The 19456-nt window shown below is 37.3% G+C and overlaps 1 protein-coding gene across 1 annotated transcript in view; it reads right to left on the minus strand.

Moving 5' to 3' along the window:
* Positions 1-7367: 7367 nt before the first annotated feature.
* The window catches only part of LOC119079969 (potassium voltage-gated channel subfamily H member 8), a 98501-nt gene continuing 86412 nt past the window's right edge, over positions 7368-19456 (minus strand). Inside the window, exons 15-19 of the mRNA XM_037188108.1 lie at positions 9629-9759; positions 9424-9567; positions 9031-9191; positions 8761-8962; positions 7368-8644 (exon numbers count right to left, since the gene is read on the minus strand). Of these exons, the coding sequence (XP_037044003.1) occupies positions 7559-8644; positions 8761-8962; positions 9031-9191; positions 9424-9567; positions 9629-9759 (1724 nt within the window). The 3' untranslated portion in view covers positions 7368-7558. The remainder of the gene's footprint in view (positions 8645-8760; positions 8963-9030; positions 9192-9423; positions 9568-9628; positions 9760-19456) is intronic.

A 19456-nucleotide genomic window follows, 5' to 3' on the forward strand; every position in this document is an offset into this window, starting at 1 on the left:
TCTGCTCTTCAGATGTTGTTTCCAGTGATATTCTCAATTTCTCCCAAAAATTGTTAAACATTTTCGATTTCTCATAATCGAGCACATGGATGCCTTGGAACATTTCGGGCAATTTGCATGGTTTGTATATGCATGGAATAAGTTTCCTTCTACCTTGAGAAATGCCCAAAGATTGCGCCAAATTGGATGTAAACTTATTGAGCGAATTAGACAGAAAATCTGGGGACAGAATCACCACCAAACGATCACACCTTTTGGTCAGTAGATTTCGAATAGTCTCGTGGTCAAAACTCAGACCACCCAAAAAGTCACGTTCTTTGACGCACAACTATAAAGAATAATTTTTCATAAATAGAAGACCAACCAAACATTTTCCTCCTATTTTTACTTTGAATCCGAAACTTTCGATTTTTTTAATCATTCGGGTTGCAAATCCATTGTCCGCGGGTGCAAATAACAAGAAGACATCGTATCGCTTCAGCGGTAAGCCTTCTTCAGCCAAAATGAGATCATCTATCGTCAAGCAATTGGGATACATGTCTTGGATCATCATCGTATTGTTGTTGGCTTCGAGTATATTTCGCTTGTTTCTTGAAATTATCAAAGAAAAGTTTATCGGCTTCAGAACATTTGTCAAATAAAGTCGTTTGTCGGAAGGGCAGGACCTATTATTGGTAGATTATTGCACCTATCGAATTTACTAAAATTTATCGAAATTTACTGAAAATTACCGAAAATTTACCGAATTTGATTTTCGGGAACTTTTTTATTCGCTCTAAGGAAAATGGCTAAATTTTATTGCTAATTCAATCCACCTAAATGCTAGTTTAATATTACCAGACAGAGCCGGTACAAAGTATTTTGGAGAAATTGGAGGACATTAATTGAGGGATTGTATTAACCAAACCGAATATGAAGTATTCAACAATCTATGGACGCAAAATCTTAGTCTAAAAGCGCAAAATCGTAGCCCTAGATAAGAATTATGTGAAATAGGCTTGCCCGATTTACCATATGACAAGTTTGGGCCTGCCTTTTGATATGTTAATTTTTCATCATTTTCTATTTATCCAAATGCAGCACTATCTGGATAACAACTCTTAAAGAACATAACACCATAATTTCACAAATATCGCAATGCTACAGTGTGATTATCTCATTTCCGTTTATCGGTGTTGTTATGAAACAAGACTTTGTCCTTCGAATTTTTTGAAAATAAAACACAAAGAATTGCACCCAGGCACACACAAACTATTAAATTGTTTATGGTGATAAGTGACTATAAAAATCGTTAACATAGGCTAATATGATAACTTTTGATAACTTACTGAACTCAGGCCACTCAGACAAAATTTAATACAATTGTTTGTTGATGGTCCTACGCTCGTTAATGATTTCATTATTTTGTGTAAACCAACAAATATCCACCCAAGTCCAATCAAAAGGTTTGGTGAATGTTATTTATCAGTGCTATCGTCGGAATACGTCTAACTCAAAAAAAGTGATTGGGTAAACGAAATAACTGAAAGAATCACCTCCAATCTCTCTAAAATATGGTGCAAGTTGGTTTAATGGTATTTAGGTAACTACCGAGATCATTTAGAGGGATTCTTTTGAATTTCGACTGACCGAAATCGGCGCTATTTTTTCCGGGACTTTTTTACATATGCCTAGTTTGGCCTTGGTGTCTAGGCCCCAAAACCAGTCTCAGATATTTTTGATCTTCCATACCTGGCTGGTTGTAAGTGGCCAAAAGTCGAAAAATGGGGTTTCGTAGTCCGTATTTCATTTCCGTAAGGTGGCGAGGACGCGGGCGTGTATGGGTTCGTTGGAAAGCTGATGTCGAGTACTACCGGGGCAAATATTACCTTCTAAAAATTTGGTGATAAACGGCCGAAAATATGACCTCCGGAAAATTTCTCAAAATCTAGGGAACTTCGGTGAACTTTGATGAGAGCTGTGACCTGACTAATGCAATTATTTGATTAAATTAGTACTTATTATGAATGTGGAGAACCTCAGCTTTACACCGATGCTCATATTTAGTAGTTTGGCACGTGACTACGAACAGATAAAAACTGTGTGTTTAACTCCGGGAAACTACTAAATAGACGTATCGCTGTAAAACTTAGGTCCTCCACATTCATAATAAGTAATAATTTAATCAAATAATTGCTTTAGCGAGGTCACAACACTCACCAAAATTCACCAAGGTTGACACGCCCGTGTCCTCGCCACTTTAAGGAAATGAAATACGGACTACGAAACCCCATTTTTCGACTTTTAACCACTTACAACCAGCCAGGTATGGAAGATCAGAAATATCTGAGACTGGTTTTGGGGCCTAGGCACCAAGGTTAAACTAGGCATGTATGAAAAAGTCCCGGAAAAAATAGCGCCGATTTCGGTCAGTCGAAATTCAAAAGAATCCCTCTTAGCGATTTTAAGCTAATAGCGCGGGTAAAGGAAATCTTCTAAACAATTCTAATTCAAACGATGTATTAGTATTTCATTCTCTCACTTCTGATTATTACGGCAAAGTGACTGGTTTGTAGCACGACAACTTTTAGACTGAGTTGAGCAATAATTTTTTTTAAATATTTCGGCTTGAGTAATATACCAAGAGATACGCCATGCAGTGGTACCAGCCTTATAGAACATTTGAGCAATATTTACTTAATAATGATAATTTCTGACGAAATCAAAATCAGTGAAGTTAGTGTTTCGGGCGATTTTCTTTAAATTATGAAAAGCAGACATTCAATTAATAATTTTTCATTACTCGACGATCATGGCTTTTCTTTGTTGCTCTTGCAGTCGCTTTAACTTAAATGGAAATCGACTGGTGTTGGCAATATAGTATCTTCAGTACAACCATCGACTCTGTCACTTGTACTGATCTATGTATTTTCAACAGATTGACCTATCGATTACATAACTTACGCATTCTTATCGACATTGCGGACAAAAATTAATTATGGCAGTTTTCTTTAGTTGAAATCGCGGCAGAGTAAAACCAGACACTTGATTTGACCTGAATTATCTGGTAGCCTTTATATTTTGCGAATACAATGATTCCAACTTATATTTATCATTGTTTATTTGAGTTCATTGTCATACAGTGGTCCCTTATTTGACATTTAAAAACTGAACAGCTTCTTCCTGGTTTTACTCTGCCGAGGTGAAATATATCTTACAAAAAATGGATGGAAAATATTTTGTATCAGACACCAGACGATACTTTGAGCAAAAGAAGTAAGAGATTTGTTTGTTCGAAATGGTGTTTTATGCACACGAGCGAAAGTAGCTATATTGCAGTTGTCAACTGCATTTACGATGATTGTGTCACAAATGCCGTAAAAATAAACTTAGTACATAGATCATTATGAATACTATGATTCAGTTAATGTAGTAATCTATGCTATTCGATAAACCGACTTCGCGTAAAGTTCACTCGTTATCAATATACTTGTCGAAACGCGCAATGAAATATTAGTTGTTATCATTTTAGCACCGAAATTTATTGACAAATCTTTCAAATTATTTACATTTAGAGCTTAGAGTTATACATTATACCATAAAATTGTACATACAAAACTAAATTTCAAGAAAAAAAAAATTTCTGAAAGAAAATCTCAATTTATGTTTGAACAACATTAATGACGTCATGTGCGGTTTTACATGTTATATGTTATAACATATGTTCCAAATTTAGCTTCACTGTGCTTAGTTACTAATAATCAAATTATTAATTAGGCCCTGGTCCTTATAAGACATTACCGCATAATAAAGATTTGTGTTATGGAATGACTCAATAACGATACTACAGTATAAGTCTACTTCCTATTAATTTTACACTTACAAATAATTGTACAAAATTAAATTAATTTGCAACCATTTCTTAGACATTAAAACAATTGTTTTTCTCAAAATTTTTCACAAATTTTCAAGTGCATCACATGTAATTTAAAGAGGCGTGCGAGGCAAGTTTGTTGTTAAAATTTTTTGTATGTTATTCCAGTAAAAAATAAATAAATTAAACTTACTGTTCAAGCACTGCAACCAAAAGAAACTAACATAATGGGGGAGTTTGCTAACAGACGCTCAGAATTCGTTAAAAATTCACTTGGTATTTTTTTACCACGGTTTCTTGACCAAAAATTACCAAGTTTCGTATCAGACAAAAATCGTGTCGAAAAAACTAACGCGATCGATCCTTCACAATCAACTGAAATTTGTTAAGATTGGAGGACGCCAGCATTTTTCGACGAAAACGATAATGCCCCACAATAACAGTAATTCCCAACAATAATGCCCCGTCAAAAATGGCGACCATTGTGAATGCATTCACATGGACAAGTCAATTTTCTATTTATTTTTGATTTTTATGCTAAAAGTTCGTCCGGATCTATATTTTATCACAGCAATCCGTAGATCTAATCTGTAGCGAGCTAGCGACTTTGAGCTGGAAAAAATCTATTCACTTTACAACGCGCTGTACGACAACAAACATCATGTGTTCCGCTTGCAGGTTAAGCACGTGTTTGTTGTGTAGTGGATGATGTTTGTCGTCGAACAGCGCGTTGTAAAGTGAATAGTTTTTTTCCAGCTCATTGTCGCTAGCTCGCTACAAATTAGATCTACGGATTGCTGTGATAAAATATAGATCCGGACGAACTTTTAGAATAAAAATCAAAAATAAATAGAAAATTGACTTGTCCATGTGAATGCATTCACAATGGTCGCCATTTTTGACGGGGCATTATTGTTGGGAATTACTGTTATTGTGGGGCATTATCGTTTTTGTCCAAAAAAGCTGGCATCCTCTATTTTTTGAATTTGCTTTGAGCGATATTTACCGTTTTGGTTTTTAGACGCAAATGCATGTGACATACGACAGGGTGTTATGTTATTTATCGAGTCATGCAGTGCCAGTAACTATTGTATTACTTACAGCCATCAATAAAAGTATTTCACTCCCGAGAATTTCACTTCCGAGAATTTCACTCCGGAGAATTTCAGTCCGGAGAATTTCACTCTTCAGAGAAAATCCAAAAAAAAACACTTTTTCTTCGAGCACACAGATTGTTATCATTGTACTAAATTTATTATGGAAAGGACCAACGTATTTCAATAACATGCACAAGAACAGATATACTGTTAGATGTCCCTCATTGGAATGACGTTATTAAATTTCTCAATCTTTCTTAAGAACATTCTTTCAGAGTGTCTTAGCAATTATGTGAGATATCACAAAAAGGGTTCATTGGGTTATTGAAATTGTGCCTCACTGGCCTTAGAAGTCATTTACTTATCGATTACAGGGAAACGGTTAAAGGGATAACAGAGAGTTTTAGGTACAAAATTTGAATGAACATTCATTCCCCAGTAAAACATAATGCGACAGACTTAAAAATGATTGTCAAAATTTCATAAACTGAATTCAGCTTAAATCTGACCGTACTGCACTTTGAACAACTTATTTTATTATTAAGATTTCAGAAAAACACTTTTCCCTAAATTACATCACCTAAATTACATCAACATCAAGTGAATGGATTTTAAAATTAATATTTGATTTACTTAATTACTTTATCACGGTGATATCAATTTCCTTTACCTTCCGATCCTCAATTCGATAACCATTTTTTGTTACATTCAAACATTTTGTTTTTCCTTTTGTTCTAACAATTTTTTCACCTAAAATTACGCTTGTCACTTACACATTTTTAATATTGAAGAATTTTTCAATTTTTAATTTTATACTACGGCTTACACAAGGTTCACATTGATTTTTTGTTGTTGTCTGGGAGATGATTAGGAATTCTATTCATCCGCCAATGGAAGCAAGAAGTCATCTATATTGGGTTGTACGTTTTATTGGAACACTCAGCAAGCAAGGAAACCGGTGAAAACGTTTTTAAATTCTAAAGAGATGAATGGTGCGTGACAGGGTGACACTAGAACACATTAACAGATATGTACGCAAAAATGAGGGACCCAAGGCAGCTGCCGTGACAGACCACGACACAATAAACTGAATTCAATAAAATATGGATCATAGCGCAGTAGTAGAATGTTCACATCCGGTGCCTACAAAAGCATTTATCACTCCAAGTAGAGACAAAAGAACATAATTTAAATAAAATGCCTACAGACACGCGGCAGAGTGTAACCCTGGCAGGAGCGGTTCATTATTGAAACGTCAAATGAGGGACCTAATACACTGTATGAAAATGAACTCAAATGAACACTGACATAAGTTGAAAAATTTAATTCGCAAAAAACATGCGGCTACTAGATTATTCAGGTCCCTAGTCAAACAAGCGCTCCTGCCTGGGTTACTTTTACTCTGCCGTGCTACAGAACGTAGTATTCCAAAATTCTCATATAAGTTCAGTTTTTATGTTGGTATAAGCCACAGCGTTACGGACGTTCCATAGAGAATAAGAGGCCAAATATCAATGAAAAAATCTGTTGCTTTGCCTGTTCTCGGATTGAGTTGATCTGTGGCAGAAACAACTATTAAACGTCACAGTTGTGCAAGAGGTGGCGATTTCTTACCACTAGCATACATAATCATTGAAATACGGGAAATCCTCTGAAGAAAATACCCAAATTTACTAAAATTTCCTTAAAATCTTAGAAACAATCAGAAAACTTTCAAAAGCTGAAGAAAATCCTAAGCTCGGCAAAGAAAATCCTTTGACATTCCATGAAAATCACCTGATGGTTTGTTTCTTAAGAACTGTCTGTCACCACGACAGACTAAAGTTAACCAGGCAGGAGCGCTGATTTGACTAGGAACCTGAATAGTCTAGTAGCCCTATATTTTTTGCGAATAAAATTTTTCAATTTATGCCACTGTTCATCCAGTGTAGTAGGTCCCTTATTTGACGTTTCGAAAATGAACCGCTCCTGCCTGGTTTATTTTACTCTGCCGTGCTGTCACTCAAATTTATGGTTATTCGATTAAAAGCATTGGAAAATTTGACTAATAGCGGTTACGGAATGTTTAACGGAGTATTACAGGTCGAAGGTCATGCAATTTTTTTTAAACTTTACAAAATTTTAAAATGGAAAATAAAGAAATCAGGACTGAATTTGACTTGCTGTAAGTAATGCAGTGATGGAGAGAAAAATGGAAGATGCAAATGTTTAAACTTACCTTTCCATTTCGAGGTAAATGTTTCGTAATTCAATTAAAAAATTGAACCTTCAGGCTGAAGCTGGACTTAGGCATAGCAAAACGTGAATTCTACATTGGTACAGTCACATATAAAATTAAGTTCGCAAATCCTTGACTTCATTCCTAGTTGAATGAACGTATGGACCAATTCGCCCACTTTTTTCATTTTTTTTTCTTTAAACAAAAATCTTTTAAATTTGAGAAACTTGTAAGACTTATTGATTGGCGGAGAATGTCTTGCCTCGATTCGTTTCACATCTCTTCCGTTAGAAATAGTTAAATGCTGAGTGTACGTCTATACCTAGAACTAGTCACATTAAGGAATGCATAAATACTACGACTATACTCTACGTTCACATGTAAAATAATTCAACTATCTTTCAACGAACGAGTTGATGCTACTGTCTTAATACCCTTTTCCAATTTATCCGCATCTCCAGCCGAAAATCGATAATTGACTGGAGTTCTTGGCGCTAGATGATTCCGTTTGTGAATCTCGGTGGTTGATGATCGACTATTTCTTCGAACGTCATTGCATAACATAGCGCAACTTTCACCTAACATTTCCATATCACTCGGACCGTCCATATCGATTTCTTTGCGATAAACGATATTGCTTTCCTTCCACGACGATCGCCTCGAATTGGAATTACTTGCCCCATTATATCCTTGCCGATTAGGTCCTACTTCTGCATCACATATTTTTGGTGTTGTTGTCGTCACGGATGATATACTATTTGTGCTACTTGATTTATCTGAACGGCCAGCGTCCGAAGATCGTTTCCGTAGCGACTTTACGCTGCCCTCTTTAATAACACTAAAATTAACAGTCTCGTTCTTGTTCATAATTGATAAATTTTCGTCCGATTTAAGACAGTCTTCCAAACTCGTGCTCAACAGTGCATCGGTCGATCGACAGTTTTCTGCATTTTTATTGTTACTATTCTTTGGACTCCAAACGCTCGAACTACCGCCGTAGATAAATTCATTTGCATTGGGACTACTTATATCTGGTGAACTGGTCGCTTCCGGAATTGGGATGAGAGAAGATTGTGGCGGCGGTGCAGCAATTTTATCGCAATCTATGTGATAAGCTGGTTCAATGCCCAACAGATTCAATACCAAGCGCGGATTCGCTAATATAAACGTTTCGATAAATTGCATATCAATTTTGCTGTCGGTTTGCGTCGTTGACGTTATCTTGTCTATTATGCCCGGCGATGGATTGTGAGACGATCGCTGATTTTCTTCGAGAACATCTCGTCCCCACATTTCAGCTGGATGTGACGAACAACGGTTCATTTGATATGAGTCCGTTGTTGGACCCCGTGATGTTACTTCCTCATTTGGAAAATTCGGAATCGATCTCGCTGGTGGTAGACGACCGTTCAAATTAGATTGAGATGCTAATGTCGAATATGTCATCTCCTGAAGAGCTTGAATGGCATTACGGACCTGATTGTGGAATTATTGGATACTAAGATTAGTAAAAAGAACTTTTCGAAGGGCAAAATATGAAACAAGGAGAAGAAAGTGCGATAGAAGATAAGCTGAGCGGTTCGAAATGTTACCTCCACACTCAGTGCAGCCACGTCTTGATGTAAAGTAGATACTTGGGTGTCCAGTTTATCCACAGATTTTTTACTCGATTGAGATTCGCCTCTCTCCAAATTTAATCCTTCCAAGGAATTGGATTCCGATCCACCCAATATATTGGCATTAATTGATCGTTGGCGTTCGACCCGTTCCCGAAGGGCAGCTAACGATTTTCCTCTGTAAATACGAAAAGAATATACATTTACACGAGCTGCGTTTCTACCTGACTACCGCTTGAATTATACCTGTTCAAAAATTTAGAATGTCTAGGACTGGAATGGAGTGGCGAACGGTTTATATTTGATAGGAGTGGCGACATAGTAACGTTAACATTTTCTTCAGCTAGATTTTCATCATCCTCACTGATTGATGGGAGGGCTAGTGATGGACCAATATCCGACTCGGCCTGTTAATAAACGATGAATTGTTAAAGAAAATCGTTTGTTGCAGCATCATTGTTTATCGTAATTAACGGTAACACGGAATTATTTTTTTTAAATAAACTCAAAGCACCAGAATCGTTTCGACAAAGTAACTCTACCGTTTCCATAAGTAAATTAAAAAAAATCACAAACAGAATAGTGAAAACATTTTTCCTACGAACTGGGTCAAATTCATTTGATAAAAAATGCAATTACTTCAGCCTCGTAGCCTTCACGCATATTAAAGGTTAAATCATGTTGAATGTCATTCGCAAACTCTGTTTGATATTCGGGATACAGACGAAGAACGTCCACCAAACCTCCCAGATGAATGCATTTTAAGTCGCAATACGTGAGTGCCTATTAAAAATTCAATTTGAAAAATTCGTTTCTATAGAAAAATAAATAATTGAAAAAATACCTTAACATCACTGCTGCTCTTTACAACAACATCCTGTGACCCACCGCTATTGTGCTGCGAGTTTCCACCCTGGCCATTAGAGTTTGCAAGCAAATGCATTGATATGTCGCAACCAACTAAATCTCCTTTGCCTGTTAAAAATATTCAATAAAAAAACGAGTAATTCTACGGAATGGAAAATGATTTAGTGATGCGAAGTTTACGTAATATAAATTGATGAATTTGAAATTGATTTAAGGAAAAAGTAGCGTTCATCTTCATAATAACAAAATAAAATTTTAGATTTGCTTTTCCCGCAGGTAAAATTAAATTTTAAAGCCAAAAAGAATCTTTTCACAATGCAGGCGAAAAAAAATGTCATTCTCTCCCTTCCACAGGGATTTCGGAAGCCTTTGTTAGGAAAAATGTTGTCTTAACAGCCTTGGTGTTTCCCTCGTGAAAAAGTTGGAAATTGCATTTTCTCGGGTGACTTGTGACAACACTTGAAATGCAATTTCCAATTTTTTTCCCTCTTTGAAACTATCGTCTCTTTGTACAAGCTGAATAACATATAATCATGAATTTTACTCGAGTCATCATTAAAGTGATTGATTGAGAAAAATGTCCTTAATGTTACTTGGTTCAAGTGTTTGTTTCCTCTCCCTTTTAAAGTTATAAAACGCCAACTTTGTAATTAGCCAGAAAGAGAAATGTTTTGAAATGAAAATTATTGATGAATGTTGCCGCTTTCACTCTCATCATGGAAATAACTATTATACGCGAAATGGTCTCAAACACTCGTATTGCTAGAGTAAATCACAACAAAGAAAGATGTAACAATACCAACAACTTCACTTCCATACTTAATTCTTGTCATGTTTCTATCGCAATTGGTTGACATATCAATTAAGGATATCCCGGAAAAGCTTCTTACAAAAGCTTACATTTCTTCGATACAATTGACCTTTCACGAGGCGGAAAGCATATTATTGATGATTGAATTAACTACATCTGTTACCTCTTTTGAACTAAGAGTTTTTAAGAGATTTGTGTAAAATCTGTTACTTCATTCGTTTTTGCATACACCTAAGACGATTTTTCTCTTTCTCTTCAATTTTTGTCAAAATTACATTTTAAAGCCAAAAAGAAACTTTGAACATGCTGAATGACATACATCGTGGATTATTCGATAGATTTTCGGAGAGACGTATAAATCGAATGAAGTCAGAAATCTACTCTCTTTTTAATAAATTTACCTTTTCAGTTATATATTGAGCTACCAAACCATTGTGAAGGTCACACTAAAAAACACTGTCCGATTAAAATTCAGGTTTTTATTCGAACGCCTTTGGTTGGCATGTTACATTAGAGAAACAATGATCCCAAAGCTTATCATTTTTTTGTTGTCGTTACCGATAGCAGGTGGAAATGTTAATAGATTTTCGTTAAAAACACTACAACAAAAGGCTCTTAGTTCTTAGTCCATCAAAAAGGTCAACAAAAGCCAATATTTATATTTTTGATACATTTTCCTTTCGATTGGGTCGGGTTTCGGCTAATGATATAGCCTGCGATGGGTTTTGAAAAAAAAAAAAATCAAAACAGACCGAGCTGGACTAGTATTTAAAAAAAAAAGTCGACCCGCACAATCCTACTCCCAATTATCGACATTAGTCGCGTTACAATAGTTAATAACAGTTAATACGCTGTAATTAATTATGTCATGTAACTCCAACAGTTTCAGTTGTTTCATTATTTGATGCGACAGGAAAATTTAATGAAAATATCATTTTTAACAAATTAAATTGTCGATGGAAAATATTCCAACAAAACCACTAGCAGCGTTTCATTGTAATACAATCTAACAATGTGGTCGGGATATTTTCCATAAAAAAGTTTGTAAAATGGACGTCGTTTGCACAAGCTGAAAATGATTGAAAAATTAACTGGAATGATAAAATTGAACTAATGCTTAATTTTAAAAAACTTGTGTAGAACTGCATTAGTTTAAGCATAACCAGTAATTTTCCATGAACTATTCGCCATCCTTTTCGATCATATTACCATTGTAATGACGATTAAAAAATAAATTTTTCGACTAAATCACGGTTCGTCATTCTATGAATTATGTGCCATTTTAGATATAGACAACCATAACTTAGCTTTTCTAATTTCGGAAACGATTAAACCTTTTGTAACTATTTAAACCCTTTAAAATATTCAAATAAAATTTAATATTTTTTTCTACGCCGTAAAAGGATCTCATTCAAAATGAAGACAACCTTAACTTCATTTGTGCACCTCCATCAAACCGAATAATCTCTCATATAAACTGTAAGGACCAACCGCTTCCATAGTGTGTATAGACATACGTACATGCACACATTATTGAACGTGACAATTTGTGGAAAGGTTATGGGAATATTTATACACATTAACCAGGTTGCCATCAACAATAACTTATTTCATTATTGTGTGTACGTGCAACCACTTTGTATGAAAATTTAATGAAAATATGAGATAAAATCTCACAAATATGAAGGATTTAAATAAACATGGTGGACTGGATAGCGTTGAATACGGTGGTGAGCGTTTGTGTTCATTCATGTTTATTAAAACATCTTTACTGAAGTTTGCGGTATTGAACATTTGAATAAATGGATAATCGAGTCAATGATATGTTAGGGCTTGGGGTAGGCTGGTTCGCTAAATCCACACATAGCGCATAGCTATATTTGACACTTGCACAAAAGCACAAACATAAAGTTGAGAGATGAACGATGTAAGTTCAACAGGAAAAACTCAGTACAACAAATTATGAAGAAAAATGTTTTTCTTTTTAAATTAACAAGAAAAAAGGTGCCAGTGGGTGCCAAGCTTAAAAGCTCGACTGTAAATCTTCCATATTGTTTACGAGGGTGAAGAAAAAAGCGTTTTCGCATTGCATAACGAAAAAATTCCATTCCGAACAATTATTTATTGGACAGGCGCCAGACTTCCTTGTTTAACATTTGTACTGTGTTATGACCTACATTAATCAAAGTAATTAACCGATGAACTGTGTTTACTGTTTACTTTCATTCTGAAAAATTAACCGGAATGCTAAGAATACTCTTAGCTCGAAACTACGAGGTAATATTCGGTATAATTATATTGTTTGTGTTATGTGTTCTACAACATTCCTGTTGGTAGGAGTTGTGGGTTGTTATAACAATATCGTCAACCATGCGAATAATGTTTAGTCATAAGGAAACGATAAGATTATAATTTGAGTTTTACCACAAGCTATGCTGAAGTGCTTTGATGGAAGGAAACTATGCTTCAATGATGGTAATAATACATTCACCACATTCACCACCACATGCGAGCACGACACTAAGACATCTAGGAGGCAAAGATTCACTGCCACAGTACCCGAATCCAACAGACGAAAGAGCATTGTCATCTCCAACATCGAAAATGGCATCTCTCCGGAGTACTTGAATAATTATCTGTCAAACGAACTACACATAGACGAGTCAACTATAATGACAACGCTGCTGAAGCCTCCAGGGACTACAGAGCAAACCATGAGATTCCGACAGTTTAGAATATCGATTCCAGAGAATGTCTACAGCAGAGCTATAGCACCAAGTACTTGGCCAGCAGGAGTTCGTGTTCGTGATTACATATTTAACCGCCGTGGAGGAAGCGCTTCAGCGTCCGTCTCTAAGGAGCATTTTTTATCGAAGCGAGCGTCCCATACACCGACACAACCAACGACGATTCATGCCATCGGTTCGCAATTGATACCGGAAACGGTATTAGAGGAAGTAACGATGACGTCGCCTGCAATCGAAAGCGCAACAATAATGTCACCTACATTGGAAGCAACGAAGAGGCAACTGGTAGAAGCAACTGGAACCGAAGATTCAACGACACTTCATTGACCGAAATCTGCAACCGTAATGATGACAACTTAACACATGCAACGAACCGTTTAGACAATGATGCTGCGATAACGAATTTGGACAATCGAAGAGATTGCAATACGAGCGATCTTACCGAGCATTGCACAGCATCTGCTGATTTATTATTTTATGACGAAATGTATTCCTCATCGGCGACTACATTACCAACTATGGACAATCGAAGAGATCACACCACGAATGATCTCACCGAGCATCACATAACACCTGCAGATTCATTATTTTTGGACAAAATTCATCATACATCGGCCTTGCTACTGCCACAATCTTCAAAACCACAAGGATCACATCCGTCACCCATATCAGCACAATCGACCAGATTGCCCATGAATAACCGAACCGATATGGATTGCCAAAACGTTAAATACCTGCGTACCAAAACTGGAGACTTCATACTTTTCCCATATGGTTACGATCTCGACATAATTACATGGACAGAAACTGGTCTTCATCCGGCAACATATGAAGCACAATTGACCAGCTTGCCCTCACCACAATCACAGTCGAATGTCCGCATAAATAATCGAGCCGTCATGTACTATCAAAACGTTAGGGGCCTGCGTACCAAAACTGAAGACTTCAAACTTTCCTCCTATGGTTGCGAGTTCGACATAATTGCACTGACAGAAACTGGTCTTCATCCAGCAATATACGATGGTGAGTTGTTTGACGGTAATAAATTTTGCATTTACAGATGTGATAGATCTAAGGCCAACAGCGTTCACCAGCGATTTGGCGGTGTATTGATCGCTGTGAGGAATGGCATTCCTAGCGAGAGAGTCATTGTTCCACAGACCGATGATGTTGAATTAGTGGTCGTTAAATTACGTTTGAAAGACAAGTGCGTTTATGTCTGTAATCTGTACATTCCCTCGAATTCTCCAATCGCTGTTTACTACCGATACGCAGCTGCGCTGGAGAGAGTGATTAGTCATGTTGATTTAAGCGTTGGTGATAGACTGTTTATTTTGGGGGACTTCAACATGCCTGAGGTTCGTTGGATGTCGTCCACTGACGGCGCTGAGTTCGCTTATGAATTTTTGTCTCACTCGGATTTCGAGCCGAGTTCCTTGTTGCCGCATAATATTGATACGAGCGCTAACGCCGAGTTACTTTACAGTCTGCTTGGTGCCGGGTTGAATCAGATAAACGCTAATCTTAACTACCAAGGCAACGTGTTGGATTTGGTCTTCTGTAGTGACCCTGGCGATGTTGTAGTTAGAAATTCATACTCGCCAATGTCAAGAGTTGATGGTTACCACGAGCCGTTAGAGATTGAATTCTCTCTTGATTCTGATGATGTTGTTGAGTTCAATTATGACGAACATGAATTCAATTTTAGGAAAGCGGACTTTGATAAACTCAACGATTACTTGTCTTCAGTAGACTGGGAGGACGAATTGTCTGGAATTTTGAACGTTGACAGTGTCACTGACCGTTTTTATGAGTTACTGACCGATGGTTTCAACCGCTTTGTACCATTCAAGAAGAAAGGTTCGAACAGCCATCCGCCATGGTACAGCAAGGCCCTGCTGACGCTAAAGAACAGGAAGTCTAAGGCGCATAAGAAGTACAGGGACTGTGTTAATTCAATGAAACACCCTGGATGCACAGGGTGTTACTTAAATTATTGCGCATTAAGGAACCAGTTCACTGCTGCACAGTCACGCGCTTATGACTCATACATTAAGAAGACGGAGGAGAGTCTAACTTCGGACCCATCCAAATTTTGGTCGTACGTAAATGTCATGAGGAAGACAGTTGGCTACCCGAGCTTAATGCATCGTGGCGAGGATCGGGCTATGACAATGCAAGGTAAATGCGACTTATTTACCGAGTTTTTCAAAGACGTTTTTGTTGAAGGCTCTCGAGACGAGACTAGAGAGTTCGGACTGAGGAAATGTATCGACATTGGAACGTTATCACTGAGCAAAGAACAGATCGTGACAGCTCTAAAAAGTGTGGACGTATCGAAGGGAGACGGACCCGACAATATTTCACCGCTTTTGTTGAAGAATTGTTCGACTGCACTAACCACGCCACTGCATTTCATCTTTAATCTATCTTTGTCATCGACGTTTCCAACTCGTTGGAAAGAATCGTACGTAGTTCCGATTTTCAAAAGTGGCTCACGGTCAGATGTAGAATGTTATAGAGGTGTAGCAATTCTTCCTACGTTTGGCAAGCTGTTTGAATCCATTGTGTGCAATCTTCTGACAGAGAAGCTTAGACCCATCATCTCGGTAACGCAGCACGGCTTTATGAAGGGTCGATCGACGTCGACGAATTTGATTGATTTCGTACACGAAGCAATTCGGGTGGTGGAAAGAGGTAATCAAATGGATGTTGTTTACACGGATGTGCGCAAAGCGTTCGACAGGGTTCAACACGATTCTCTCCTTTGTAAGCTTAGAGAACTTGGAGTGCACTCTTCACTGTTGGGGTGGTTGCGATCGTATCTGTCTGATCGTAAACAATATGTCAAGTTGATGGGGTGGAAGTCACAGTCGTTTTTAGTGACTTCTGGTATTCCTCAAGGGAGCCACTTAGGTCCGCTCTTGTTTTTGATCTTTATAAACGATGTCATGGAAACAGTCAGGTTCTCAAAGTGCTCGTTGTTCGCTGATGACCTCAAATTATACCGAGAGATAAAAACGCTGAGAGACTGCATCGCTCTTCAGAGAGACTTGCTTGCTCTGAATCGATGGTTTGAAGCGAATGCGCTGGAACTCAACGTTAGTAAATGCGTCACTATGTCCTTTTTTCGAAAACGGAAACCGTTGCGATTTGCTTATGGGGTGGCCGGCTCTGTCTTGAAACGGGCTGTGGAGGTTCGCGATCTAGGAGTAACACTCACTGAGGAGTTGTCGTTTAACAGGCACATGGATATCATTGTAGCTAAAGCGTACTCGATGCTTGGATTTGTGAAGCGAATCTGTAAAGATTTTCATAGTGTGGCAGCCCTTAAGAGTGTTTACTTCGCTCATGTCAGGTCTCATCTTGAGTACGCCTCGGTCGTTTGGTCTCCGTACTACCAGAACTATAGTGACAAAATCGAGTCCGTGCAGAAGAACTTCCTTATATACGCGTTGAGGAGGACCGTTAAGAGGGATGGGAATTTCAAACTTCCTTCGTATGAGAGCAGGTGTGAGTCGATCCAGATCGAATCACTGGCACGAAGACGACTCAATTTGTCAGCAATGTTTGTCTTTGATGTCCTCAGCGACCGCGTAGACTCTCCCAGTTTGCGCTCAAAGTTGAGTGTTAATCAGCCAGTCAGGCCTTTACGCAACACTGGGTACCTGGTCATTGAAAGTCACCGCGTAAATTACGGGCTATATGAGCCAATCAATTACTTGTCAAGAGTCTTCAATGTGTTCGCACACCTTTTCACCCCGTCCACTACTCGGTTCGCTTTTCGATCGTCGGTTAAATCTATGGATCTGACGAGTCAGACGTTAAGAAGGCATGGATTTATTCTTTCTGCCACCTGATCAGTTTCTTTTTCGGCCGTTATTCATAGTTCTTGTCATACGTCTTCTTGACTGTACTTTCTAAGAATTGCTCTTTTTTTTTCCATATTGACTGCGTGGACCGATCACACGAATGGAGGATCATGCGAGTTGTTTACATGGACCGGTTACCCGATCATTCAGTGTATGGAACGTGGACTGTTGTGCGCTGCTGGACCGCGAATTTCCGAAATAGAACGCGATAGATCAGTTTCAATCAAGTGACGAAGCAAAAGGCGAAACGAGGCTCCGACGGGTCGACTGGGCCGAATTTCACCTCCGGTTTTGCTTAATGAATTTACCTTATTCTATTTGTAAATTCTTATGTTGTAAATTACAGCCAGTAGGTGTCAGCCGTTGGCTTAAATAAATTAAATTAAATTAAATTAAATAATGCAACAGTTATCTGTGCTAACGAAGGTTTATTGCTGCAAATATTCCATCGATCCACAAAACATTAATGGACAATACGAAGAACGATTAAGTACTGCTGGAGCAGAGGAATTTAATTTCGGAATTGTCCTTTATTGGAAACGAGCTAAAACGCTGAACGGAACTATAATTATTTGCGTGAGCTGCATAAATAGTTTTTTATTTGGAAAATTATTTATGTCAAGTACCGAAAGTATTTCTATTGCTCTATCATTTCCATTCCTGTCATGCATTCGTTTTGCTGCGATTTGTCAGAATGATATATCATCGAAGTGACTATACATTTTCTCGTAGATGCTATTCACCCCGTCTGGTGAATGGAGTTATCTAAACAAAATATTTCATCATACAGACAGAAGACGACAAAACAGTAACATTTTCAATCAAAGTACCAGAACGTAATTTATCAATTGAAGACAGACCCTACGTCAGACTATTCACTATAGCTATTTTGTGGAGCTCATTATCACACCGCATCAAGTTGCAAAACACGATACTGATGCATGCATAATGTCATGGTAAATCATCTAAAGCCAGGTGTAGATTATTGGACCAAATGACACGTTACGTTTTGTAGTACAAATTTACTTTTTTCATAACTTAGGATGTTGGGCATAAGAGAATCGCAAATTGTGAACAAGAGGCGAAGTCGAGTAGTTTTAGATCATAGCAACGGGTATAGGCAACGATATCCAATCATTTTACTACGGAAATAACAATAGTACTGTACTGACTATTCGTCCCGTGTTGCGAATGGCACCTTTCTCATATTTCCGCTAATGAATAAAATTTTGCATTTCAATATACGACCAATTTTATTGAATGCCTAGCTGGGAGGGAGTATTAACCACGTTCTGCATAAATCGAAATCAATATTGCAAAATAGATTTGTATTTCGTCTATTGTGAACTTCTCTTTAGAAATTTTTGATGTATGAGTTTCGTTATCTACTCCGTCAAATTAGTATAAATTACATATCAATGATGAAAGCGACCCATTTTGGGTGAAGTGAGTCGGTTGATACGAGCCGAACGCCGAAGGTAAGGTCAATAATCACACTATAAGTCAGATTCAAGCCTAAGATATTTTAAGCCGATCAGGTAAACCAAAGATTGGAATTAATTGGAGGTTTATTTCTTGTATTGCTGGCATATTGGAATTTTATTGGAAATTTTGTTTTGCTTTTGATATTAACAAAGTCAGCAAGGCAAAATCTAGCGCCGACAAAAATAAACATTTACATGCTTTTGTTGTCACTAAAGACGAAAGTGGATTATTACTCACCAAGAAAATTGGTCTAGGTTTCAAAAGCATGGAATAGTTATTTGTGTATCTCTTTTGGACGATTGTTTTTATGTAATTTCGCGAGTTGTACATGCAAAAGTGCTTAAAATCAATCGTCCAAAACAGATACTCAAGAAAAATTTCATGTAAAGGGTCGAAAACCAGAGACAAATCTCAAAGCTCCCTCATTTTCGGTCCCGACACATGAATAATCCATTCTCGAGATAAAAAGTCTCGTTTTAGTATGTGATCTCGTCTTCGCCTCGGATCAACAACATTCACACGAAAACTCTCTTTTCCAACTTTTATCGCTTGTTATGTAAGTAACTATGAACTCTGACTTACAATCGTCTGACATGAACATGATGAAACTAATGAAGTAAAAGATTTCGTTTCAATCTGTTGAAAATACTTATGTCAAAAGAAGTAGCATATTCAACGGATATCATTAATTTACTTGAAGTGATCTTGTTTTTAATAAACGTTTTCTAATTCAAATTACCGATCTAAACAAAAGCGATTCTATTTGTTGAGTTTTTCTATATATTTGTTTCACAAGAGCTTGTGAAAGTATTACCCGGGAGAATTAAAAAAAAAAATTTGATAGATTATTTTTGGTACAAGAAAAAATGTGCGAATATTTCTGTAAATCC

Source organism: Bradysia coprophila, unplaced genomic scaffold (assembly GCF_014529535.1).
Source record: "Bradysia coprophila strain Holo2 unplaced genomic scaffold, BU_Bcop_v1 contig_350, whole genome shotgun sequence".
Classification (NCBI taxonomy): domain Eukaryota; kingdom Metazoa; phylum Arthropoda; class Insecta; order Diptera; family Sciaridae; genus Bradysia; species Bradysia coprophila.